Source organism: Xiphophorus maculatus, chromosome 9 (assembly GCF_002775205.1).
Source record: "Xiphophorus maculatus strain JP 163 A chromosome 9, X_maculatus-5.0-male, whole genome shotgun sequence".
Lineage (NCBI taxonomy): Eukaryota > Metazoa > Chordata > Actinopteri > Cyprinodontiformes > Poeciliidae > Xiphophorus > Xiphophorus maculatus.
Genome location: NC_036451.1, coordinates 19,059,104 through 19,086,020, shown reverse-complemented (window position 1 = coordinate 19,086,020; position 26,917 = coordinate 19,059,104). Strand labels below are relative to the sequence as shown.

Here is a 26,917-nt window from a genome sequence, read left to right as displayed (position 1 = left end):
CTCAATTTGTCTATAAGTTTCCATTTTGCAATGCCGTAGATGATGTAAATATTTTCATGAACATAGTCATACTTTATAAATCTCATAAACACAATCATAAACTTAACTTCCTTTTGCCACTCAGGCTGTTATTTTTAAGATCAGAGTAAGGAATCGGCTGGAGTGAAACAGTTCCAAGTAATGCTCGAAATACACCTGTCTTAGATTAATTAAGGACTGTGGGATCACAGATAAATGGTGCACATAATGGCGGGATAAAGCAAATCAAAACTCCTCGGGTTTCCATCTGAAAATTACTTTTAAATTAAAGTTGTGAACCATTTCTTAACCGGGCAGGCCAGAGGCTCAGACTAGTTCGGGCTTTCTTTGAAAGATTTGCACTGAGCTGTACTGATGCTCCTTTTTCACCTCTCCACTCCTCCCCACCTCCCTTCCTACTCCTCCTACCAGACGCTATGATAGTTTAGACTCTGCCACCAACGGGCGCAGCGATATCGACTCAGGCTCAGGGTCGAGCCAGCGCACCAGTCGTCAGTATTCTCTAGACAGTAGGCACTCTCTGTCCGATAGGTGGGTCTCTGTGCCTCCTCTGCAATTTGTGCTCCTCCTCTTCCTCATCCTGCTCCGGCCTGTGACACCGTCTCGCTGTGACGTCAGTGGTGGACTTGTCCCGTCCTCCTCGCTCGATGTGCTTGCATGCATGCGCTCTTATCCTATCTTTGTATATGTATTTTCTATATAATTTTATAGAAGACAACTGTTCCTGCTTCTGTCCTTATTGTGCTCTTGGTAAATAAAAAATTAAAAAAAACCTTCTCAGATCCAACTAATGATGCATTGTGTTAATGGCTAGAAAGGCTGTACAGCCTTCTCTTTGTGTGTGTGGGAAGAGGATGAATGATTGACATGATGTGTGGAAATGTCTGATATTTCAGCAGTTGGAGGCAGATGGATTAATTGTTGGTTGGAGTCGTTGGGACCGCCTGTAAGAGTCTGTGCGCATCTGTTGTCATGACAGCTTGTTATTACAGCCTCACCCTGTATGTGAGACATGAGGAAGGGCCCTGTCTTGTCCTGGCTGTTTCACACTTGGTAATTATACACATTTAAATCCCACTTGTGATGCAGTAAAGGCTGTATTTCTGATTATGGCGCCTTAACAGAGAAGCCAATAAATGTTATTTTCCCCTTCAGTTTGTAGTTTAATCTTTATTCTTTCAGAAAATAAGAGGTTAAATATGTATTTAGACTTAACAATATGTGGAATTTGTTGCTATGTGATTCTGGATGTGAGAGATTGTAAGATAGGTTATGAACTGAGAAAAAAGGGAGTGCTGTGGTGGTTTCTGTGACCATTCATCCATACTACTGTGTACTCCCTCTGGCTCACAGCCCAAAAGTCATTATATAGTTCTCTCCATTATTGCTCTTGCACTGTGCGTTATTGAACTAAGACCACTGTGGGAAATATAGATAAAACAGTGAAGTGTGAGTGTTTGTTGCAGTGTGGTTAAGAAGATGTTTTCCTGTGTTTCTGCAAACTCTCTCTGACTCACGGGCTGTCCCAGTGAGTAATAGCCATTTTTGTAAATACGTGTTTTTCACATATTTATCTGCAAAAGACAAATAAATGATCTAAGTTTATTGCTTTTTCCTCCTCAGTTTGGAGAGGTGTGTTTTTATCGTTTTATATTCAATTTTGGGTTGGTATGAAGATTTTTTTTTCTGCTTTAATTTATGTTTGAATTAGCGTCTCTTGAAAACTTCCATTTCTCTCTACTTAAACAAGCATCTTGCTATGAAAAAGATGCATAACTAATCAAAAACATTTGGTTGGAATTACAGTGCAAAATTATTCACACCCCTTGAACTCACATTTTGTCTGGTTGCAGCCTTAAACTTCAAAGTATATTGTCAAGATTTTATGTAATAGACATGCATAATTGTGATTTGAGAGGAAATTCTAACATGTTTTTTTAAAATAAAAATCTAACAACCAGGTGAGGATTATTCAGTACAGTGGCCAACCTACTTTATTCAGTAGAATAAGTTTAGCTTTTATTTATTACTAACATTTTACTAACATTGACTTACACCATGCAGTGTGCAAAAAGCTGTGTATATGCTAAAATTAGATAAAATGCTAAGGTTAGCTTAACTGCTAAGTTTAGCTAGTTTGTGGGCTCCCACGAACGTGTTCACTAACTTTGCCTTACTCCATTCAGTCATTTTCCTTCTTCCTCTTCACAAGTATGCACTATTTTGTGTTGGCTTGTCTCATGAAATTCCAAGAAAATGAAGTGAAATTTGTGGTTGCAACGTAATAAAATGTGAAAAAAATTAAAAGGGGTATTAATATGTTTGTAAGCTACATTAGTCTTTGATTAGCTGTCTCCCTCCCTGGCCTCAGCACAAGCTCCTTAACTGTGACAACCTAACTAATCACACAGCTGTGGGGATCCCCTGTCATTTATATTTCAAATCTGTGTGGGTTGTATGTATCTAACACGTCTTTATCTCCCCCTCATGTCAGTCCCACAGACAGCCGCTATGCCTCATCAGCGGAGCTGAGCAGAGGAAGCTCTCAGCTTAGCGAGGAGTTTCCTCCAGAGGACGGTGAAAGCTTTCAAGGTTCAGAGTTCTATGATGAAAACGACTCGTACCACTCCTGCCATTCTTCCGTCAGCTATGGCAAAGAAGATTCCCCTGGCTGGGATGGGGAGGACCACCAAGGGGTCTACAGTGACGAGGGAGGCTATCTCAAAGATGGAGGGGAAGAGGGTGCACTGTATGATGAAGAGGAAGGTGACATTTACGCAGAGGAAGGGCAGTATAACTATCAAGATGAGGAAGAGATTCAATACAGAGATGAAGACATGTATCCACTGGGTGATAAACAAAGCCAAGACAAGGAGTCGACCTACACTCCGTCAGTGCCATCAGGCTCTGCATCCACCTTGATGACACCATCTGATGGCCTGTCTTCCTCCAGGCCACCTTTGGAGAAGCAAGCATCTTTGCATCAGCAGAGGCTTGCCCAGGATCAGACCCAGTCGCCCAGTGCAGCTCTTGAACTACCTCCAGTCTCACAGGACAGCGTGTTGCCCTCTGATGCTACAGATTCCATCAAGCCTTCCTTTGCTTCATCACAGCCACAGATGTCTGTCACAACATCCACCCCAACCATCCCAACCCAGGTTCCACCTCAGGACACCAAGCCCCTGGAGCCAGAGCCCAAAGCTGAAACCCCTCTGGAGGATGTTTATCCTCTCGATCAGCCCCCAGCAGCAGAAACTGGGCAGCCTGCTCCTGAGGAGAAAACAGAAGAAGCTCCTGTTCCAAGGTAAAGTCTTTCTATGCTAATCTCGTTGGAGACTCAAAATGTATAAGCTTTCTTAAAGTGTCATTGTTTTTTGGTTCAAATCCACTGAAAACAGTAAAAATACAATATCTATGAGTAATATTTCTGGTTTGGAGAGGGGTCGCATATCCAGCTAGAATTAATCCAGAAGCTCGCTTGAGATGCATCTTACTAAGAGACTTTTAAGTAGACCTGTACACATGTATTTGGGCTTGTATACATAATTTGTCCCTGTGTTGAGTTTAAAGAAAGTGAACATAAATCTTTGAGTTGATGTCAATGTCTGACCAAATCTGTAAATCCCTTGTATTAAACACTTTCTGATTCACGTTTAACTTCCATATTATTAGCTATCATTACGTGTGATGGTCTAAATTATTCTACTGTATTTGTTTTCAATCCTTAATTCAGCTTCCCAAAGAGAGAAATCATGGAGCCAGGTCCTGCTAGAGCCAAAGCTAACTGGCTTCGCCTTTTCAGTAGAGTGCGACTGCAACTACAAGAGGTACAAACTGCACATGTTTCAGTGTAGCACTGTTGTGTCTGCTTGCACATCTGCCAGGTTAATGTCTATGAAGTTTCTTTTTTTGCTGTATGTTTAACCTGTTGCTTCTGTGCTTTAATACTCAATTATTTGATCACTATATGTTGTATCAGTCCCTGCATGTTAAAGTGTTCTATTTTACATGTTTATACTGATTTTTTGCCCATCTATTTTTCACAGTTTTTTATCCTTTGCAGTCTTCTGTGTTGTGTTAGCCTAGTCTCTGTTTTCCCCTTATATTGTTTTTGCCATTTCATTATTTTCTTTTCAGTTGTTTGCCATCCTAGTAGCGATTTGCATGTAGCCCGTTCTGATTACCCATGGCTGGAGAAGACTCTCAGGTGGGTGTAGCCATATGCGTCTTCTCGTGTGTTCCTCCCATAGCACTCACAGATATTTAGGATGATAATGATAAGCTCCTGCAAACCTGTAAAACTGGAATCAGGACACATCTTAGACAGATCTTTTTCTGTGCATTAATATGATGATGATCAAGGTCTGTTATTATTTTTGAAGAAGTAACAAGACAAAGAACATGGTTATCATTTATGGAACACATTGAATTGTAGGAATGATTACATGAGTAGTTATCTGTCTGAAACACTTTATTTTTCGTCTTGTGTATGAGGTATAATTACTTAAACCCACAATTTAGCTATTTTGTGCATCTGAGCTGTATGACTATTTCTATCTGTCTGAAGAAAAACTTCTCTCCTATTTATTTGTTAACAATGGGAAAACATTTTAATTTTTCTGCAGGTTTTAAATGTTTTTCAAGCATTGTGTCTTCTTTGCGTTTTTTAATTCATCTTTCTCCACAGGCACGAGGAGAGCATGTTGGGATTGCCTCATTGCTTTTGTCTGCAGGGTAAGTAACTATGAAGCTGACAACATTATGGCTGAAAATCTATAACTTGTCAAACAAAGGGCAAGTCAGTTGTGTAATTGATTTGTTGTGTCCAGATTTTTGACAGCTGTTATTTGATATGAAGCTGATATATGGTGTGTCTCTTTTTCCAGCATGGGTGGTGCTCTGTACAGCATTGACAGCATGCCAGACCTTAGAAAAAGGAAAGCAATGCCTCTGGTCAGAGATCTGGTTAGTTTCTGCTCTAATCTCATTTCTGTCTTTTGACTAAGTGTCTCACATCTCCCCAGCCCATCTCTCTGTCTCTCTCTCCCTCTCTTATTTTTAGTCCCATTATGTATTCGTCAACTCCTTCCCTTCCTGTATGTATTTTAACCCCCCGCAGTCCACTTATTTTAATAGTATGAAGCACATTTTCTGTTGACTAGAGTCTGATCAGTTGAGCTGCAAGGATTGGGAGTATGCCATAAAGACAGTTGTCTCTTACTGCTTGTCTAGTTTTAGATAAATATGATTACACATGACACTACCTCACCGCTAATATGACTGTAACCAACATAAATCCTTTTCTGAGATATGTTTCTTTGTAAATCTATTGCACCGCCATTTTTAAAGCACGTTAGATCTATACAAGAAGGGAGTGATAGATTGGTGGGATTTTATTTCCATACCTTGCTCTTTATGTACATTTCAAGAAATAAAGTGAGTATATGTTTTGCTTAGGGCTTGGAAATGGCTTGAATCTTTTCATCTAATTCTGTCTCTGATTTTAACATTTTTAACTTGCTTTGTGAAAAGAGTACTGACAGAAACCTGAATGTCTTACAAAAATATTCACACTCTAAATTTTTATTTTTTTTTACCCTTTATCATAATTTTTTTAGTATTTTTAGTTTTTTACATCGTAGATGTAATTTTAATTGTAAATTGAATTCAAAATGATGCATACATGTAAACTTTTTTTTCCACAAATAAATGCCAAAAAAGCAGGTGCTTTAGTGAACTCTTATTTACTAATTAGGCATTTGGTTGCACTGTAATGTTTTGAGGCCGCCAAAATATAGAGGACTGAATGAACACTTTTCTAATTTTTAAAACCACTGATCATTTTCCTTGTATTTAGCAATTATATGCTACTTTATGTTTGCCTATTACATTAAATCCAGATAAAGTACACTCAAGTTTCTCATGGTAACATGACAAGATATGAAAAATTCAAAGAGGTTTGAAAACCTTTGTGAGGTACTGCACAAATTAATTGCCACAATAAGCTTATTGTGCAGTTTTTATTCCCTTTCCATGGAACAGTGACTTTCTTAATTATTAATAACATTCAGCACTCTCAGATACAAGCAGACGTAGGCTGGCACACCTGCGTTATGCTCCCCCAATGGTCTCACACAAACACACACACAGTCCTTTGTTTTGTGAAAGTGATTCCTGTAATTAATTGGAGATGGACGAGTGCTGCCTGAATAAGCAGCAAATATTATTACATTCAGCTATCAAATAACAGCTGTGGTTGCAAGAGCAGCTTCCTCAGAGTCCCCTGACTTATGGATCTCCACATGTAACCAGAGCTGCATCTTGGTTTGTTTTGTTGCTTGATTTGAATACATTAAACTGGAGCTAGGACTATTCATTTGCTTAAATAAGAAGATAATTCTTATATTTTAACTTTTGTTTAAATTAGTAAAAAAAAAAACTTGGAAGAGTATGTCATACCTAGTTGTTGGCTTACTTGCAGACATTTTGAATGTAATTATATCTTGATCTGTATCAATATATACAGATCTTGATATCTGTATATCCAGATATTCAGATATCTGTATATCTAGATATACATACAGATATCTGTATACCTGTATATTCAGATACAGATACCCGGTATATCAATACTGGGTATTGATATTTATTCAATAACCGGTTGAATACATATCACCATAAAAAACAACGCATTACCCAGTTTCCACTAAATCAAGGTAAATATATATTATCATTATACATTGTATGTCTTCATTGATTCAACCACCTAAATTTATCAAAACTGAAAAACTTTATCAAATTTTGCTATTTGATAAAGTTTGATTAATCACATTCCTCCACTAGCATTAACACTATTACTAAGGCTATGGTTTTGGTTATAGTAAGGTATTTTATCACTGTCTGAATAAATCAGTTTTTCCTGCTGTGTCTAATGTTAAATATTTCCTTCTCTTCTTTTCCTAAACCAAAGGCAATGGTGAGTATTATTTCATATTAAAATATTTTAATTAATTAGTCTGTAAAAGTGTGTGTTTGTGTTATCATTCGACTTAACACGTTCTATTAAAGAAATAATATGAAGTTGTACTGATATTACATTTTGTTTTTTAGACTTACAGATCTGCATAAGATAAAGAGTATAGCATATATGTTATGTTATATATAGCATAGTTATTAATTTGAATTCTGCTTATTTACTCAGTCTTTGGTCCAGAACTCCAGGAAGGCTGGCATTACCTCAGCCTTAACGTCCAGCACCCTGCATAACGAAGAACTGGTTTGTTTTCAGTTAATTCAAATAACACACTTTAATGAAAGTAACTCACTCTGAGTGTGGAGCATCAAAGCCAAACTCTTAGCAAATCTTTTCTGCTCATTCTGTAGAAGAGTCATGTCTACAAGAAGACCCTTCAGGCGCTCATTTACCCGATCTCTTGCACCACCCCACACAATTTCGAGGTGTGGACAGCCACCACTCCAACTTACTGCTACGAGTGTGAAGGACTGCTGTGGGGTATTGCTCGCCAAGGCATGCGCTGCACTGAGTGTGGAGTCAAATGCCATGAGAAGTGCCAGGACCTGCTCAATGCTGACTGTCTACAAAGTAAGAGAAGTGTTAGGAAGAAACTGTGCATGACATGATGGTTTAACGCAAGTGAACAGAAATAACCTAACAAGACTGAAACTGTCATAATGAATAAAGACAGATAGTATAGGCACCCATGTGCCATGTATTAGCTCATGGGTGAGTTTTAATCAAAACATTTTCTCACTGAAACTGACATCTACACTGTTTGGTTTTGTTTTGTTTTCTATTTTATTCATGACTATTTGTGTTGTGTTTAAAGTACTACACGTACTAAACATAGTTATTCCTGGCCATGTTTTAAAACCCATGTCGCAAAGACCCACACTGTTATCTCTTAAAAAATTATTTACTTTTTTTGGTTTCTGTTTATGTAACTTGATTCTTGTTAGAACCAGAGAACTTATAAAATATGTCTCCAAACACCTTGTGGTTTTTGTCAGAATGCTTTTAGTTTCCCTTTAAGCCACTATGTCATAATTTAGCTTAAATAAGTTCATGTTAATTAAGAAAGATTGGACAAAATACCCTGCAACTTGTCAATTAATGATGATGTAGGTAATATTTGAGGATACATCCATAAATTAGACAGAGAAGAGGCTTCTTTAAAAGCCCAAAATAATACGGCATTCATTCCACTGATATGTGTGACATTTGACTTTTCCGTGAGATTTTCTTCTTTTTTTTCAAAATGAATAGTACCCCAAATCTAATCTTTTTACTGAAGAGATTGTGTGTTCAGTGAAAGATTTGTGTGTAACTTGTTTTACTGTATAAATGTTTTCTATTTATTAACAGAAAAACCATTCAGCTTACTTATTTCTTCTTATGTTCAATAATCAAAGCGAAACACAGAGTCCTCCTTTTCTGTTTCCTTTTTTGTGTGAAAGATATTAAAAGCAGTTTGTCTTTCCTTGTCATTTAGCTCTCTGCTTTTCATCAGTTTTTAGCTCAGCTTTTTATTGCTTAGAGCTCCGTTTGGTTTTGATTCATGAAATAGATCATAGTTTTTTTCATTTGCGCACATAAACTTCTCACTTTGACGGATTAAAATCGATTGAAAATGAATTTCCTAGATATGGAAAACGTTGCTTTTGAGTAATGAACTTTTGCTCATGCTGTCATTTATTTATTGTCCGATTTGTCAATATATTTTATTTGAAATCAAGTTAATTTCATTTATGATTTCTAATCCCTTTCCTGATATAACATTTTGACTGTCTTTGCAACCAGGAGCTGCAGAGAAGAGCTCCAAGCATGGTGCAGAGGACAGAACCCAGAACATCATCATGGTTCTTAAAGACCGCATGAAGATCCGTGAGAGGAACAAACCAGAGATCTTTGAACTCATCCAGGAAGTGTTTGCTGTCATCAAGTCCACCCATGTCACTCAAATGAAGCAGATCAAGCAGAGTGTGCTCGACGGCACCTCCAAATGGTCAGCCAAGATCTGCATCACAGGTGAGGGGAAGCCGTTTTCAGCGCACCTTGAATGGAGCTGGCCAATATGGTCAGCATCACTGTCAAAGGAGATGACAGCTGTGTTGGACTGTAAAAATAGTCGTCCTTGTGCCAGGAACACTGGTGGCGCTTATGTTTTAGTATGAGGCAACTGTTTACACCCAAGTACACACACAGTTACAGTGCATTGTTTCTTCTCTTTTGTTCAGTGTTGTGTGCTCAGGGTCTCCAAGCAAAGGATAAAACTGGTTCCAGTGATCCCTATGTCACTGTCCAGGTGGGGAAGACCAAGAAGAGGACCAAAACTATCTATGGCAACCTCAACCCTGTCTGGGAGGAAACATTTAATTTGTGAGTCATAAAAATTTCACTAGACAGGTTGAGACTGTATTGTTGCTTTAGCAGAAAGTATTTAGTGGTAGATCATACAAAGTCTCAGTTAAAATTTAAAATCTGCAAAAGGCAGCAACATTATATCTTTCATGTAACTTGCATATTATATTTTTTTGCCAAATAAATGTCTCTATTAATTCCAGCATCAATCAGGTTTAACCGTCTCAAGTTTATTTTAGTCTTATTTTTTCTTTGGAAGTCATCCGGCATGAGTCACGATATCAGTAAAATGGCCACTGCTGTTGATGCATGTGGCTTAATCTCTTGTTCCACATTTCTAGTGAATGTCACAACTCCTCAGACCGCATCAAGGTGCGAGTGTGGGATGAAGACGATGATATTAAGTCTCGGGTGAAGCAAAAGTTCAAGCGAGAGTCAGACGACTTCCTCGGTCAAACTATCATTGAAGTCCGCACTCTGAGTGGAGAGATGGACGTCTGGTATAATCTTGGTATGCTCTTTTTGTTTCTGTTTGTTTAAAGTGCAATGATTTCACAGCTTTTGGGTTATCTTGCCATGCAGAAGCTGCAAGGGTCGCCTAATTGTTACAATTGTAGAAATTTCAGGATGAAGTTGAGTGATGGTCTTTCTGTTTTGCACACTTCACAGACAAACGTACGGACAAATCAGCCGTGTCTGGGGCTATTCGAATGCGCATTAATGTGGAAATTAAAGGAGAAGAGACAGTCGCTCCATATCACGTACAGTACACCTGTCTGCATGAGGTAATGTTTATCTTTAAAAAAGCCCAACTTCTTTATTGCTGCAGCATAATTTCACACTGAAAATTTAAGAAAAACCCAATCTTTACATTGAGAAAATGTATTCAGTAGGGGAGAAAAACTGTTAAATTTGTTTAAACAAAATCACCAGTCTCACACTGGTTTAAAGTGCAATGGTACCTTCAACAATTCCTGTAAAATAAATACAAGTGAATAATTTTTTAATTTATACTTTTCTTTTTTAAGTTTATGTGCTTGTCTTTTTGTTTTCCAGAGATTATATCAAGGCACATTAGTTTTAGCAACCCTTCAAAATGGGAAAGACAGCAGAACATGCTCTTCAGGATAGACCCACATATGCTGATCTTTGTTAGTCAGAATAAGGTTACAAGATGGTACCCAAACTTAGACATTGCCAGTGAGAGCAGTTATAAAGCTTAAAACCATTTGAAATATGATTAGGAACCTGTGACTACAATAAGAGAGATAATGTGGCAATGGTCCTTTCCAGATTAATATCCCATGGAGTATTCTTTACTCTAAAGAAACTAGTCCCTGTTCTACAAAGCGAAGACAGACGCTTTTATGTTCTGACTCTGTGCAGAAGAAAAAATCACCTGATTGATTGTAGATGAATCTCAGATTTCAGTGGAGTCATTGCTCGGCTCATTACTCAGCAGATCTTATTAGGTGAACCTTAAATGACATATGATCATACTTATTGCTTCAGATTAGTTCTCATAAACTCACCCTGAGTGTGTTTCAGTGGTTTAACATTTATGGTCTGCACAGCAGCTTCTTCTGGCCTCTTAATGTAGTTTCATGGTACTTCATACATTATAACCAACAGACATAAAGGACTGAGAGCTTGCTCTATGCTACCTATACAGTGTATGAAACCTGATTACGCCTCAGTAAACCACTGAGATGTGAAAAAATTATTGAATTACTTTTCATTCATTTCAAACCTCTGTACTGTATATTTCCCATGTTCATCTTTGTTTCTTCATGTTCTTCTCCTTTAGCCTCTCTCACTTTACTTTGTTTCTGTATTTTTTTTTTCTGTAGAATCTCTTTCATTATGTAACAGATATCCAGAATAATGGTGTGGTGAAGATCCCTGATGCAAAAGGGGATGATGCTTGGAAAGTTTATTTTGAGGAAACTCCCCAAGAAATAGTAGACGAGTTTGCCATGCGTTACGGAGTGGAGTCCATCTACCAAGCCATGACGTATGATTCTAAGTTAAAAATCTCCAAATATCAATACATATAAAGAGGACCTAGAATATGATTTTGTGCAGTAATGTGTTGAAACCGTTGAGATCCGGTGTTTGCTCATGGTTTCATTTCTTATTTACAGTCACTTTGCCTGCTTGTCATCCAAGTACATGTGCCCAGGTGTGCCTGCAGTCATGAGCACCCTGCTGGCCAACATCAACGCCTACTACGCCCACACCACCCAGGCAACCAACAATGTTTCTGCTTCTGACCGATTTGCTGCTTCAAACTTTGGAGTGAGATACTAAAATATCTATATGCTACATACATATTTTATTCATAGAATAAATATGTGCTCTTCTATTCTTATGGGGGTGGGGGATATCTTTTTGAATACATTTCTTATTCAAATTCTTTAAGTCTTTCATCCTGTTTTGTTTTACCCACAGAAAGAGCGATTTGTCAAGCTTCTAGATCAGCTGCACAACTCTCTAAGGATAGACCTCTCCATGTATCGAGTAAGATTGCTCTTTCTTTTCAGGAAGTACACACTCACACATAATTCTCATTATGTCTTCTGCATCATCAATTTTTACTCTCCCTTTTTGGAGAAACACTAAAAACAAGAGGCATTTTGTTAATTAGAGTGACATTTCTTCTCAAACTTACACAGGCACATCCAGGAAACACCGCCCACCCACACAGCAAGCTGAGATCTCACTGGCAGTGAAAATTGTGTGACAGGGCTGGATCTTGCACATAGACACACTAGATAAAGGCAAATGTGAAATGTTGCGTTGAGGTTTAGTGTTTTTGTGTGTGTGTGTGTTGTTTTTTTTCTCATGTGACCGCAGAATAACTTCCCGGCCAGCAGCCCTGAGAGACTACAGGATCTCAAATCCACAGTTGACCTCCTCACCAGTATTACCTTCTTCAGAATGAAGGTGCGGTCCCCTTCAAAGTCTCACTGTGAAACATGGTCAGACATCGTGTCAATAGATAGGTCATCTGGTTTGACTGCATTGTTTTGTTTGTGTTTTCAGGTTCAGGAGCTCCAGTCCCCACCCAGGGCCAGTCAGGTTGTAAAGGATTGTGTGAAAGCCTGCCTCAACTCCACCTACGAGTACATCTTTAATAACTGTCACGAACTCTACAGCCGCGAGTACCAAACAGACCCAGTAAGAGGCAACAACACTGGACTGACTGACTCCCTAAAAGGATTTATATAATCTCTGACATATCATAAAATATACTAAAACTTTTGATTGTGTATGTGCTACTATGTTGGTGTAGGGCAAGCATGCTATACTTGAGACAAAGACACATACTTCTACCCTGTAATATATTTAAGTAAATACATTTTCACTGTCTTTTATCAGCTTTAAAACTGAGAAAGAAGTAGGACACTCCTCTTCCTGCATGTCCTGCATGCTGTAAATGTTTCCCTGCTCAAACACTTTTGATTTTAATAAATGTGTTAATAGCATGCTCCTGCAGAACCTTTTGTCAGAATGAGGAGATAATTGAACTATTTGAATTGGGCATGTTGTCGCAGGTCTAGATGTAAAATGTAAAAAGCACCAGACCTGGGGAATCACAATTGCACACCCTGGATGTGGACAGTTTTTATAGCGCCAAAATACGAGCAAATATAGTTCGCTTCAGTTTTATTTAGTCTCCCTGAATCACATAACCTGGAGCTCATCCGGAAAGTTAACTTGGTGATCATTAAAAACAGCACTTCCTTGTAGCAAAAAAGAACAAAAGGATTTGTCCTTGTTGGGACTCCATTTTTGCTCACTAATTAAGCTGTCCTTATTTGATGTGTTAAAAGCACTGTGACTGCTCTGCGTGTATGCCTTTTATATGTGCTGAGCTCTTGTTATCTCTGCAGTCTGTATATGCCAGGCTCTTCAATCCAAAATGTCTACAGCGAATTTCAACAGGGATGTCTAGAACTTGTTTCAAGCGTTCATTAAATCGCCCCCCTTTGAATTTCAAATAGGCATTTTTCCCTTTGAATAAAACATTTCATCCTCAGGGATGTGGCAGCATTTTGCGGGAAATGTCTGCAAGATAATTCTTTCCCTTTTTATCCCTGCAGCTTTTTTTTCTTACCGCACATCTTAAACTACTTCAAACCCTGGAGAATTCGACCCTTCTCTCCACAAACCCTTTTAACTTTTGGAAAATTCAAGTTGACATTTACATACTTTGGCTTACTGATTATCTTCTCCAGTAACAGAGGCTGTTACAATGCAAACTTCATAGGACTTTATTTATAAAGTATTTTGAATATATTCTTTAAATTAATTTACAACATGTGATTAACACAGCATTTCAACTTTTAAGATCAACACTGTATTCTTTTATTTCTCCCTTTTTTTACAAATGTATTTTGTAATTTGAGAAATCATCAGAACTACTTCCTGAAATACTTTGCTAAAATTATTCTTGTTATCAAGAAAGTTGATGAAGCTAGTGACCTGAGTCCAACTGTGACAAAAGAGGAAAGACTCTTAAGTTTGCAGCTCACATAAAATAATGAAGCTTATCTAATTCTAAATGGCAATTTATAATGACAAGCTGAAAATGAATATACATGAAAAAGATTTGCAGTGCCTATACAGGACAGGTCAAAATGAAGAGTACTCTGATATAAAAATGTGTTTATGTCAAAAAAATATATGCAGTTATGCATGACTTGGGAGAAATTATATTAATCATATTAACTAGTAAAACTTTTTAAAAGTTAACAGAGAGCCAACACTGTTGACTTCAGTGATAAAAGTTGCTATATTTTGTTCCAGGCCAAGCAGGGCGCTGTGCCTCCTGAGGAGCAGGGACCCAGTATAAAGAACCTGGACTTCTGGTCCAAACTCATCACACTTATTGTTTCCATCATTGAGGAGGACAAAAACTCTTACACTCCCTGCTTAAACCAGTATGTATCAATAAAATTTAAGCAAGCGAATGGTAGATCAGTTTTGGCTTCATAACATTAGAGTAGCTTTCTTTAACTCGATGAGTTTCATGTTCTTTGTTCTTCTCCATCAAGATTTCCCCAGGAGCTCAACGTTGGAAAAATAAGTGCCGAAGTAATGTGGAATCTGTTTGCTCAGGACATGAAGTATGCAATGGAAGGTGAGTTGAAATCAAATTTTCAGTATGTGAACTGTTAAAGCTTGATATAGAGATATTTATATGGACAGTGAACTTAATATTTTTACAGAAAATATCTGTTAGTCTTCCAGTTTCAGTTCGTCAGGCAAATTTCTGTATTAACGCTGGACATGAGTACATAAAAATGCAAATGATGATGAATGACGATTTCATTTAATAAAAGCAAAGCAGAAGTAGAAGTCAATTTGCTGCAGAACTGTTGTAAGTTAAGGAAGACATCTGAATGGATTTATGTTTTCTGTCTTTTTTCAGAACATGAGAAAAACCGCTTGTGTAAGAGTGCCGATTACATGAACCTGCACTTTAAGGTTAAATGGCTGTACAACGAATACTGCAAAGACCTTCCCTTCTTCAAGAGCCGAGTGCCTGAATACCCTGCGTAAGTATCATCATTTTTGTAAGAACAAAAGTCAACATGTGGCGCAAATATGTGTGAGCATGTTTGGGTTCTGCAGGTGGTTTGAGCCGTTCGTCATCCAGTGGCTGGATGAAAATGAGGAAGTCTCTCGTGACTTTTTACACGGGGCTTTGGAGAGAGACAAAAAAGATGGGGTAAGGTTTCAGATTCTTTTATTATCTTTCAAAGCTTCATCTTCCTTCTGCCTTCCCCCAAAACCTTTCCTCTCTACTTCAAGCAACAGGGAAGAAATTCTGTTGCAGTAAGGCATTGCTGGCTTTATTCTACAGTTGTGAGTGCATGAAAGCTGTCCTCATCTCATTACACAGACTCCCCTTGGTCACACTGAGACACCCCATCCAATTAGAGAGCAGGTGCTAACCAGCCAATTACAATGAGGCCGACAGTCCCCCCACCTGTTACCGGCGGCCTGTTGAACTGTCTGGTCTCAGGAGTTGGACACTCAGTGACAGACATCAAAGGATCGGTTTAATATAGCACCTGTTTCTCAGCCTACATGGTTTTAGTTGGGCAAAGATTACATTTCCCCACATTTTTGTATCCTGACTTTCTTCCTGCTGCAGATTCATTCATCTCTAATTCATAATTTACATTTTTTCATGCTTTTTAATTTTCTTAGCCCATGTTTTTCTGCTCTGCAGTTCCAGGTCACATCAGAACATGCTCTCTTCTCTTGTTCGGTGGTGGATGTGTTCTCCCAGCTCAACCAGAGCTTTGAGATCATCAGAAAGTTAGAGTGTCCAGATCCACAGATCGTAGGACATTACATGAAGCGATTTGCCAAGGTAGATTGATCGCGGGTGTTTCTTGCAGCTCATTCCTCACTTTCAAATTTCAAAGCAAAAAAAAAACAAAGTTAAACATTCTTTATGTGTATTTTGCAGACCATCAGCAATGTTCTTCTGTCCTATGCTGATATCATTTCCAAGTTGTTTGCCAACTATGTTACCATGGAGAAAGTGGTAAGTGATTAATTGAGCCTACATAAAGTATTTATTTTTATTTTATATAGGAAAACAATTTGTTTTACCAACACAAATGAACAGATTTGTCTTTAAAGATCTTAGCTCAGACACATATAAACTCTTATTTTCAGCCCTGCATTCTGATCAACAACATCCAACAACTGAGGGTTCAGTTGGAGAAAATGTTTGAAGCCATGGGTGGAAAAGACGTGAGTAACTCACGTCTTTATATATGTGCTTTATATTTCTAATGTGAATAAATACTCATACATTCACATGGGCGCCTACTATTTCACACTAGAGGGACCTTTACTCAATACTTTTGATCCTTTGTGTTTCCATTTATGACCATCTTAGCTCAAGTGAAGTTTAAATTGTTATAAAAAGTCTTTATTTTGCTATAATCTGTTAGCTTATTCCAAAGTTTAGTAAAAAAGTCATTTTAGTTGGGCTAAAATACCATTTGTAATTTTATGTTAAGTAATACTAGACCTAACCCATCAGTCAAATTTAACATTTATTATCAATCCAGATCCCTTGACAGACAACATGAGGTGAGATTTTAGCTGTTTTTGGGAAAACTTATAGAGACATAGTTAAAATTTTTGTAAACTGAGGGAAAGTTTAAGAAATCACAAACTACATAGAGTCTGTATAATCTGGATGTTGGCCATCGTTGGACTAGTCCAGAATAATACTTGTCTCTTTTGCTATGGTTCTGATTTAAAAAATAATAATAATAATAATCAAAGTTTTCTCATATTCAAAAAACGGAATAAAGGTTTAATTAGTCCCAAATTATGTTCTAAAGACTCTGTTCAGAGGAGCGTTATACATTTCAGGTTTGATCAGTCGAAGTATTTTAGATTTTGAACTTGAGATGATAAAATGCAGCCCTTATACTGTCACCAGTAAAGTGGAGAAAAAATATTGCATTTGCAAGTGTGACAGTAAACCCAGCTTTTAACTGCTTAAACTATAATGGTGGAGTCCATAAATAAAACTGAGAAGGAAACTAAAGGACAACTTCACACTCGAGCAGTGAAGCTCACTGAATTTTCACATCTTTTTACAACAGTTTTATTGGTTATATAAGCTTAAATGTTTAATGTAAGACAAAATTAACGGGATTATTATATGAATACTTAGAATCAGCATTGGAGCCAGACTCGATGCTGTTTTTATTGAGGCAAATAATGGAGACATTCAGCAGACATGATAATAAATACAATAATAAAATGTATAGAAAGCCCTGAAAGATGTGAACCAGCTATAATATTTTAACACTTTTGACCAAAAAAATATTAAACAAAAAAATAAAATGCATTTAAAATGTAGATTTCTTTGATTTATCCAGTTACTTTGCTTGTTATGTTTTTTTTATTATCTAATAAAACAAAAATAACATTTTAGTAAGTGATCACTTAGAACTGTTTCTATTATAAAAGTTGTACTTGTGCATTTGTGTTTCTGATTTAGCTGTGTGTGGAGGCCAGTGATATCCTGAAAGATCTGCAAGTGAAGCTCAACAATGTCATGGATGATCTGAGCAGAGTCTTTGCCGTCAGGTGGAAATTCACCCACACTCACTTGAACCACATCATAGATTGCTGCCAGACATATCTCACGTAAAGCTGCATTTTGTTTTGCGCCAAAGTTTCCAGCCTCACATTGAAGAAAATGTGAAGCAGATGGGCGACATCTTGGCTCAGGTGAAAGGGACGTCGAATGTAGGGAACGCCAGCAGTGTGGCCCAGGACGCCGACAACGTCTTGCAGCCAATCATGGAGTTTCTGGACAGCAAGTAAGGCAGTTCGGCATTTTCATCTAATCTAAAGAAGGATTAAAGTTAAGGTTCTGCAGTGAGGAGATAAATAAGTGATCCAGACACATAATTATTCAACATATTTGTTCCTGTTTCTACTGACATCCATGTATTTTGAAATCCATTGTTATATAGCCATTCACTCTGCTGCAAGATACTGACGTTCTTGGAAGCATAACAGTGTTTTCTTAAAAATGTTGTGTTGACGGAGTCCTAGTATTTATCATTATCTCTTTTTTTCCAGCCTCTCTCTGTTTGCTAAGATTTGTGAGAAGACTGTCCTAAAACGTGTGTTGAAGGAGCTGTGGAAGCTGGTAATGAACACCATGGAGAAAACCATCGTTCTGCCTCCACTCACAGACCAAACGGTGAGAGCTCAGACAAGTATGAGTGCACAGGGAGAATTATGCAAAGCTGCATATTAATTACCTGAAACTCTGGGTTTATTATACCAAAAAAACACTGCATGCAGGCAAAAACAAATATGTGCTTTATATTTCTAATGTGAATAAATACTCATGCATTCAGACCATCTTTGCAAACAGCTAATATCAGTGTTGTGTAACATTTTTAATGTCTTAAAGTCACAGTGAATGTTTCTGTGACCAAAAATGAAAAGTTTCCGTCTTTTGATTTTTATCACAGCATAAAGGAAATAATTAGTAAAGCAAGAATCATATATAACACATGCCAAAGCATGTGCTTACACACACTAAAGGCTGAAGGAAGGACTAAATGAAAAGGGAGGAAGTGTATAACAAAAGAGGAAACGTGTGTGTTGCTGTTCAAGATGGGTCCTATATACACAAAAGATCAAACTGCTTTTGCTTTGCTTTTACATGCCACCCAGCTCTCTTCTCCTCCTTCCATACACAGAGTATTCAACATTGCCACCAGTGTCTTTGTTCATTCGAGCAACCAAGATCGGGTGTTTTAATAAAGAGTTCAGGGAAAATGGATTGCACCATATCATTTCAGCATCAGCTCATGGCTGCTCTCCAGAGTGTCACCCTACAAATATTTGGAGAGAATCCTGCTTTATGAGTGGTTTGCAATAGTTTGGCTTAAATTTGTTTGCCCTAAGGATCTGGCCCACTTCCAAAAAGACTGTTACATTATGGAAAGCAGCCTCTTTTTTCCTTCTTATTTTGCTTTGTTTTATATATATATATTTATATATGTTGTTTATGTTGGGTTTTTTATCTAAAGAGCCTCATATCATTGAAAATAAAGTTACTATATTTAGTTATGATACATGGCATTGCAGACGTTGGTTATATTACAAGCACATACTGTGCTTTATGAATATTTTCATACGCCCTGAAATTATTTTTTCATTACAACTATCTGACATTATTTTGTTGGGATTTTATGTGTTAGACCAATATAAAGTAGGGCATAATTGAGAAGTGGAAGGAAAATATATATATATATTTTTATTTATTCAGAAACTCTTTGTTCTGGAAGTTGCCAAATTAGGAAATAAAGTAGAAATAAAGTAATTTTATTCCAGTATGAACACAGCAGCTTTGTAAAGTTCTCAGAGGTTTGTTAGTGAAAATTATTACATGAATAACGATTAAGAACAACAAAATAAACAAATTTAGTTGTGATGAATGTTTAAAGCAGGATTAGATTAAAAATGATATCTCAAACTTTGGGTGTTCGTCAGAGTTCTGCTCAATCCATCGTCCCTCAATTACAAAGAAGATAGTGGAACTGAAAAGTAACAAAAATATGTCCGTTCTTCTAAACTGACAAAAAAATATTCAGAGAAGCCAAGAAGTGCATGCCAACTCTGGAGGGACTGCAGAGATCAACAGCTCAGGTGGGAGACCTGACTGCTTTTTCTCTTGTACTCCATAAATCTGGAAGAATGACAAGAAAAAGCCATTGTTGAAAAATACAGTATATGCCGCTCTTTCTGGGCTTTAATTTGTGGAAATTTTTTAAAACAACATGTCATTTAACAATTATGTCGTATTCCTATCACAAAAAGTCCCAATAAATTCTGCTGAATTTACGGTGGTAGTGTGACAAAGCATGAAAAAGTTCAGGGAGTATGAATACTTTTGTTCTGTAGGTTTCCCGATTAATCAACTGAAAGGAAAAAAGAAAGGCAAAATCTATTAAATCATCACATTTACTGACAGACAGATTTTGCTGTAAAAAAGAGAATTATTTTGGCTAACTCATCAGTTTTCACCTGCACTCAGCTCAGACTCCATGCAGGTGTTAGACAGTCCACAAACCTTCAGCCTTGGAGCCCAAACATGTGTTTTTGCTTGATGTGGGGCTCTTTGCAGCTTGACTGACCCTTCTTTCTGATTGTTGTTGTGGTTATTATTACATCCTGCTCCGCTCTCCCTCCACAGATGATTGTAAGTACAGCACTCCTGCGTGTCTGTCTGTCTGTCACAGTGGTCGAATATCTGCTTTATGTGGCTGCCACCCGTTCCTCCCGTTTTTGCGTAGCTCCATTACTCCCTCCTCACAATTTCTCTGCTCCAATCTGCTCTGTCTCTTACCTTTCCCTTAGCTCTGTCTCTTGTTTGAGAGGACAGAAGCATGGTGCATTCCTGAATACGTCTCATAGGTGCCACTCTCCCGCAGTAATCTTCATCTATCAGTACCCCCTTCTCTGCTTTCTTTTCTTCCTCAAACAGGAAGTGGTACTTCTCTTTTCTGCCTGGTCTTGCCTTGTTTCTTCTCATCCAATGTGTCCTGTTACTGGGACTTCAGTGGGATGACCCTGATCTCTCGGTTTCTTGGTATCGGGAGTCTTGACCCCATCACCTGCCCCTTTTTCCTTTGTCCTCTATCTCTTTTACCCGTTTAAACTGCCCTGCCCTCCTATCCGTTACTGTGGGTTTGTTGCTTGCATCTGATCTATTTCAACACTTCAGTTTTCTCTCGGTTTGCTGTACAACACTGTACTCCACTGTATGTCTCTGCAGACCTGTCATGTTGGTCTGTCCTGGTTTAGTTTCATGTTCTGTTGTAACAACGTGGTGCTGTATACAGTACTGACATGCAAAATGTTATTTCCTAAAAGAAATTACTGTCCGTATAGTTCAAAACTATGGGCTGACTTAATGTCCTATTTCTTTTGGTTTTCACCATCGCTTGATTGCTCCAGGAAATAATCACTGATATGAAAATTTCAGCCAATATGGATGCTGCTGTTACGGCTGATAATCAGTATTAGCAAATTTTATATAGATAATATATATTATCCTACACTTTTGATACTAAGTAAAAGCAACCACACTGCCTACACTGTTTTTCTGATTTATTTAAACAGCCACATATTCCTATGTTGCATCCCACATAGCCAACCCTTTCCCCTCCAGAAACACAAATACCAACACTATGGAAACCAACATTATATCAGCCTAGTTTTACTCATCGGACTGATACCAACATGTTAAAAAATTACTAACGTCGGCCGATAACAACGTAGATGCTGATGTAGATTAGGAAAACCTACAATATTTACTCATTGCTGCCATCTCTAGGTTTTTTACTATTGTGCTGCCCTAACAATTAAAATAACTCTCAAATATACAGCAATACATTGTAACAATCACAAAACGAGGGAAGAACCCAGTCATGCACAGGTAGTACATGCAAACTTCTTTCAGAAAGGTTCTGGTTGGGAGTCAAATCTAGGACAATCTTGCTACAAGATACAAGCTGCAGCACCATGCAGTACCTTATTCAATCAAAAGTACAAATAACATCACAAGCAGTTCTTCACTGTAGTTGTGCAAATAAAATTTGCCACACCTTAAAAATTTCAGTTCTTTTAAATAAAAAATCCACCTCTTAACTACATTTTAGGGCTTCTGGGGGTTTTTTAAGCATCTTTTGGTCTTTCTGGGGGGAATTTGTCAAGCTGAGACAATCCTTCACTTGTAGACTATTTTCTAGATAGTGAAATTGCTGATTTGAAATTAGTTTGTGTTTTCTTAATTCCCTTACCAATCTCTTAAGCTACTATGGCATTCTTAATGAAGTTCTCAGACAAATCTTTTCATTTTACCCTGGGATTTGAGCTCACTTCAACAGTCAGGATCACACCAAATTAAATGAGGTTTCAATGGGGCAAACCCCTTCAAGATAATAAGTAACAATATGCTAATCAAATTCACCCGATGTGATTGTCCTGTGTGCCACTTTTGGTGACAGTAAATGTAGCGATCTTCTAATTTATTCCACACCTGAAATTTCAGTTTATGCTTTAAATCTTATCCATTATAAAAGGTTTGTTCCTTAGTTTTTATTTATTTGCTGTACTTGAATTTCTCAAAATTGCAATCATTGGTGATGTACTTGAATTTCTCAGTATTGCAATGATTGGTTTTAAATACCCATGTCACCAGGTACAGTACAGACCAAATGTTTGGACACACAGTTCTGTCCAAACTTTTGGTCTGTACTGTATGTTATAAAAACATAAATTTGTAAGATTTATTTGATTCGAGTCAAGTATACTGTAGAGGCTTTTGCTAAATTACTTATTCTCTGTCAGATATACATTAATCAAGTTACTTAGTCTTTCAACATATAAAAAATTAGTTACTTTTAGATATCTTCTTATGTTATTAACACAATCCATTTCACTTCTGGGTGCTCCTTGGTACTTTTTGTACTATGAAGTATGGAGTTCAAAGGTTGTACTTGCATATTTGTATGAATCTTGCTATTCTTGTTGTAAAACTGTTCTTCTTGGCCAAGAGTCAAATCTAAAAGCACAAATTATGGTGTTGCTTTAGAGAGCAAAGTGTCGCTAACTAAAAAAGACAACATCTCTGGTTGTGATGAGTGTCCTTTGAGCATTTTGCTAAGCAATGTAGCACACATCCCATGTAGCAAACGAGAGTAAAGTAAGACAGCAGCAGGGACTGGCCATTGCTCCGAGTATTAACCACTACTCTCTTTCCAGGGGAGGCTGAAGAGTGCTTCTCACAGTGATGTAAGGACTAAACTCCTTCAGATCAATGTGTCTTGTCTCTCTCCTTTATGTCCTTTCTCTGTGTCTCTGTCTCTCAGCTCTCCAGTCCAACAAAGCAGTAGAAATATAGATTTTGTTTTTCTACTTGTACACAATTTGGTCTTTTTTTTAAGCAACGTATAGTTTGACTGTACACTCCCATTGTAAGTCACAAACTACTGTATGAGTGACTTTAAGGCATATTAATTTGGGGGCTTTTCTAAACTTATTCATGTGGTTATTCTAACAATCTCAGTGTGTGAATTTTTCCAGATCTACTTAAGGTCAAAATTTAAATATGGGCTGAAACAAATTGCAAATTGCCTTGTCAAATTGCAAAAAAAACTAGATGCTTTCAGTAGTTATCACCAATCTTCTGGCAGCATTGGGTTGTATATTTGACCATTCTTGGATCGAATTTGTAGCGTTACTTTAAATCGATTTAGTGTGCTGGAATGGACCTGATTTTAAGTTATACTCCCTGAATCTTCATTAAGTTTGAAAATGGTGTAATTTTCTAACAGCTTAATGTTAGCATGCAATATTCTGTCCTAAAGTAGTTTTTGTGTGGAGGAAAGGAAATTTGTTAGGTTCTTCAAAAACAACACAGCAAGAACTTTGGCTCAGGCCTGTCGTAACCTGGATGCTAATAGAATACCAGCATCTCTGTCCACAAATAAAACTTGTTTAATAATAACCCTTGCTTTAGAGAGTGCCAATATAGAAAAAGAAGAATGCGATGCAAAATAAACTCTGCAGATCAACTAATCAACTGGACAAGCCAAATGCTTTTTAGAGGAAATATTCATTGATCTATTTGGCCAAAATGACAAGAAGAATGTTTGATATACTCACAGCAATATAATCACAATCAGTCATAGTAGCAGATGCAAATTTGATGGAATAATAAAGGAGGAGTGAATACAAATTCTTCAACTTTACAGCAAATCAGTGGGAAAATAATTGAAATCTGAAAACAAATAGCAGTATATACTTATTTTTTCATGTAGCTGAGTAGAAACTTGTACACTGACTTCTTGTTTTGAAGATTCATTGAAATTATGTGCAGTTCTGTTAGTCCATGAAGTCTGTGAGTGAATGCTATAAAGAAATCTATAATATCTTTAAAAGCCCTAAATTAATATGACTTTCATGCCGGTGATGAGTGTTTGTAAGCATCTGCCTTTTTTCAGTCAAAAATAGCATCACAATGAATTACGAAAAGCTTAGTGAAACACAAAGGCAAAGAAATCTTTGTTTTACCAGTAGCTGCACATGAGACGTCTCTGTTCAATTATTTGACAATACAGCAGAAAAATGGATTTCTCTAAACTATCATACAGACTGGTGCTGGTCCACTTGGGAATGTCAGAGACAAAATAAACACTCTTTGTTTTTATTGCAAAATTTCTCAGCAGCCTATACTTTTCTCAGTTTTCAATGATTCACAAGCCACTTAACACCAGTTTGGTTCACCCCAATATCAAACTTTTAAGGCTTAAAGAAACATTGATTAGAAGGTGCTGTTTGCAGCACTTACCAGATCCTCTTACCAGAGTACTGCATTAGCTGGAGGATTTTCTTTGCTTTCACCACAGTGTAACTGCACAGCTGCTCTGTAACAGTGTGTGTTTGTGTGAGATCATGTTTGTTCTTCTTTCCTCCCCCTCCTTTGAGCTGAGCCTCTTTCCCTTTGTACTGTGTGTCTGTGTGTGTGTGTGTGTGTGTGTGTGTGTGTGTGCGTGTGTTTGTGTGTGCAGCAGAGTGTAATGTTGTGGTATGAATAAAACACAGATAAGTGTTATAGGAGCACTTGAAGGAGACTACCATGACATGACTAAAGCTGCTTAGAGTGAATGTTTATACTTTAGATGCGTATGTGTCAGAAACGTTGCTGTCCTCTGTGTGACACTAAGCCCTATAGTCCTGTTTTCTTATAAAACTAAACAAGTCTTACTTTACTTATCTACCTTTCTACCTCCTCTTCCTCTTCCTCCGTCTCTTTCAGGGCACTCAGCTCATCTTCAACGCTGCCAAGGAGCTCGGACAGCTGTCTAAACTGAAGGTACATTAATTTTATACTCTGGAGTTTGGCGCCACTGCTTCAGCTAAAAGATTTAATCTGTTATTAAATATCAAGATTAGATAATGACTAGAGATTTGTCATTTTTTTGCATCATTTCATTGCAATTGCACTATTTAGGAGCACATGGTGCGTGAAGAGGCCAAAGCACTATCACCCAAGCAGTGTGCTGTGATCGAGCTGGCTCTGGACACCATCAAGGTAATCCTTATGCTTTCTGTTACCTTACTGTAGATAGGATATTTTCATCCTAAGCTACATCCTTTCAAGGCACAAGGTACAAGAAAAGCTGTATTAGAAATCTGTTTCTTTCTAATTTACTAATGTAAATTAGAAATGACACCTACAAATAGTTTATTTTTGTTACGTAAAATTTAATTAAAGTATAATTAATCTGTTTTGTGGTTTATCTTGCTGCATAATAGCAATACTTCCATGCTGGTGGTGTGGGTCTGAAGAAAACTTTCCTGGAAAAAAGTCCTGACCTCCAGTCTCTCCACTACGCCCTGTCCCTCTACACTCAGGCCACTGACAAACTCATTAAGACCTTTGTCCAGTCGCAAAATGCCCAAGGTAAACTAAAGTTTTTTTCTACCTTTAAGTGTTTCTATTTGGACATTATAAATCTAATTTATTGTACCACTGACACGTCTTTAATCTTTTCACATTTTGTCATTTTACAACCACAAACATCAATGTATTTCATTTGGATTTTATGTGGACATAATTGTGAAGTGTAAAGTAAAATAATATATGGTTTATACTTTTAAAAAAAGTACAATCATTTTCTGAAAATGGAAAAGTATGGCATAACTGAAAACCTACAAGGTTGTCCACCTAAACTTACTAAACAGCCAATGAGTTTGTTTCAATAGCTCAAAGTTCAGACCTAAATCCAACAAGATTTGAGTGTTGCTCTTCACAAACTATGTCTATCTAGTTTTATGGAGCTTAAACTCTTATGCAAAGATATATTTACATACGTTTTAGTCAAAATGTGTGTAAAGATAAAATTAGCATAAAGATGTGCCACTGTCACTGCAACTGAATGTGAATGTAGGTCATGCCTTCCACATCTTAGCTCTGAAAATAAATTTCCAAAACAATATATCACTTTCTTTTCATTTAAAAATATGTATTTCGTTGTGTTAGCCTGTCACATCAAATTCCAATAAAACGTTTGTAGTTCTAAGCTGCTTCTCATAGGTTTGCCCAAATAGGCTTTCTATCTGGGCAAACCCAGATAAGGCTACCATGGAAACCATGAACAAAACCATGTGGTTCGCATATTGTTGTTCACATTTATCCAATATGGGACCCACCCAGGTATGTTGTCTGGGAAATCTGTGTCTTGGAGATTGCAGAACAAAACTGTGTAGACAAGTATTATTTTCTCATGCTAAGCTTTTTCCTAGCCGAACAGAAAACTTTGAAAAAATATTTTGAACATATGTACCAGTTACCTGCTGTGGGGAAAAATATATATATCCATAATATCCACCATTTCTGATCTCTTACTCACTGTAGTTTTGTTGCTCAGTCTCTGTCACACCATCAGATAAGCTAAGTAGCAGCCGTTGTCTCTGTGTTAGCTCTCAAGCTGACACACTGAGCACCGCTCAGAGGGATGCCACTTCAATGGATGAGTTATTCAACTTTAACTCTGCAAAATGCTAAAGAAGATTTTACAGATTCGCCTGTGTTTAAAACAATCTGCACAATGCTTCTTTAAAGGAAAACATCGGTGTTAATAAATAGAAATAACAGTTTTTCCTATTTTAATGAAAATGCTGATACATGTTGGTCTGTTTTTACAACACTGTGATTCTGAACTTGAACCCCTGCAAACCTCTTATTTCTGCGTCTTTCTCCTTTCTCCTCCTCCTGCCCCGTCTGTGGGCCAGTGTTCGGCGGGAAGGGGGTGAGATTCACCACTAGTGAGGATGTTTACCCAGAAAAGGGTATGTGGCTCTCAGGCTCAGGCCCTGAGACATCTGAGACCATCAGAAAGTTTCCAGATCAAAGCC

General features: G+C 37.4%; 1 protein-coding gene across 9 annotated transcripts in view; it reads left to right on the top strand.

The window, feature by feature from the left end:
- The window catches only part of LOC102224386 (protein unc-13 homolog A-like), a 47,356-nt gene that overhangs the window by 11,569 nt on the left and 8,870 nt on the right, over window positions 1-26,917 (top strand). Inside the window, exons 11-43 of one of the 9 annotated variants that reach the window (XM_023339908.1) lie at window positions 451-570; window positions 2,534-3,343; window positions 3,773-3,866; window positions 4,727-4,773; window positions 4,926-5,004; window positions 7,010-7,015; window positions 7,241-7,315; window positions 7,423-7,642; window positions 8,858-9,085; window positions 9,295-9,436; window positions 9,760-9,929; window positions 10,088-10,203; window positions 11,269-11,432; window positions 11,563-11,716; window positions 11,870-11,938; window positions 12,275-12,364; window positions 12,464-12,598; window positions 14,231-14,364; window positions 14,479-14,564; window positions 14,856-14,982; window positions 15,059-15,155; window positions 15,663-15,806; window positions 15,906-15,983; window positions 16,118-16,195; window positions 17,466-17,554; window positions 17,644-17,790; window positions 18,056-18,179; window positions 20,187-20,192; window positions 22,760-22,789; window positions 24,816-24,872; window positions 25,011-25,091; window positions 25,316-25,463; window positions 26,795-26,851. In XM_023339908.1, the coding sequence (XP_023195676.1) occupies window positions 451-570; window positions 2,534-3,343; window positions 3,773-3,866; window positions 4,727-4,773; window positions 4,926-5,004; window positions 7,010-7,015; window positions 7,241-7,315; window positions 7,423-7,642; window positions 8,858-9,085; window positions 9,295-9,436; window positions 9,760-9,929; window positions 10,088-10,203; window positions 11,269-11,432; window positions 11,563-11,716; window positions 11,870-11,938; window positions 12,275-12,364; window positions 12,464-12,598; window positions 14,231-14,364; window positions 14,479-14,564; window positions 14,856-14,982; window positions 15,059-15,155; window positions 15,663-15,806; window positions 15,906-15,983; window positions 16,118-16,195; window positions 17,466-17,554; window positions 17,644-17,790; window positions 18,056-18,179; window positions 20,187-20,192; window positions 22,760-22,789; window positions 24,816-24,872; window positions 25,011-25,091; window positions 25,316-25,463; window positions 26,795-26,851 (4,202 nt within the window). The remainder of the gene's footprint in view (window positions 1-450; window positions 571-2,533; window positions 3,344-3,772; window positions 3,867-4,726; window positions 4,774-4,925; window positions 5,005-7,009; window positions 7,016-7,240; window positions 7,316-7,422; window positions 7,643-8,857; window positions 9,086-9,294; window positions 9,437-9,759; window positions 9,930-10,087; window positions 10,204-11,268; window positions 11,433-11,562; window positions 11,717-11,869; window positions 11,939-12,274; window positions 12,365-12,463; window positions 12,599-14,230; window positions 14,365-14,478; window positions 14,565-14,855; window positions 14,983-15,058; window positions 15,156-15,662; window positions 15,807-15,905; window positions 15,984-16,117; window positions 16,196-17,465; window positions 17,555-17,643; window positions 17,791-18,055; window positions 18,180-20,186; window positions 20,193-22,759; window positions 22,790-24,815; window positions 24,873-25,010; window positions 25,092-25,315; window positions 25,464-26,794; window positions 26,852-26,917) is intronic. The other 8 variants (XM_023339914.1, XM_023339909.1, XM_023339911.1 and 5 more) reach the window with 8 other exon arrangements.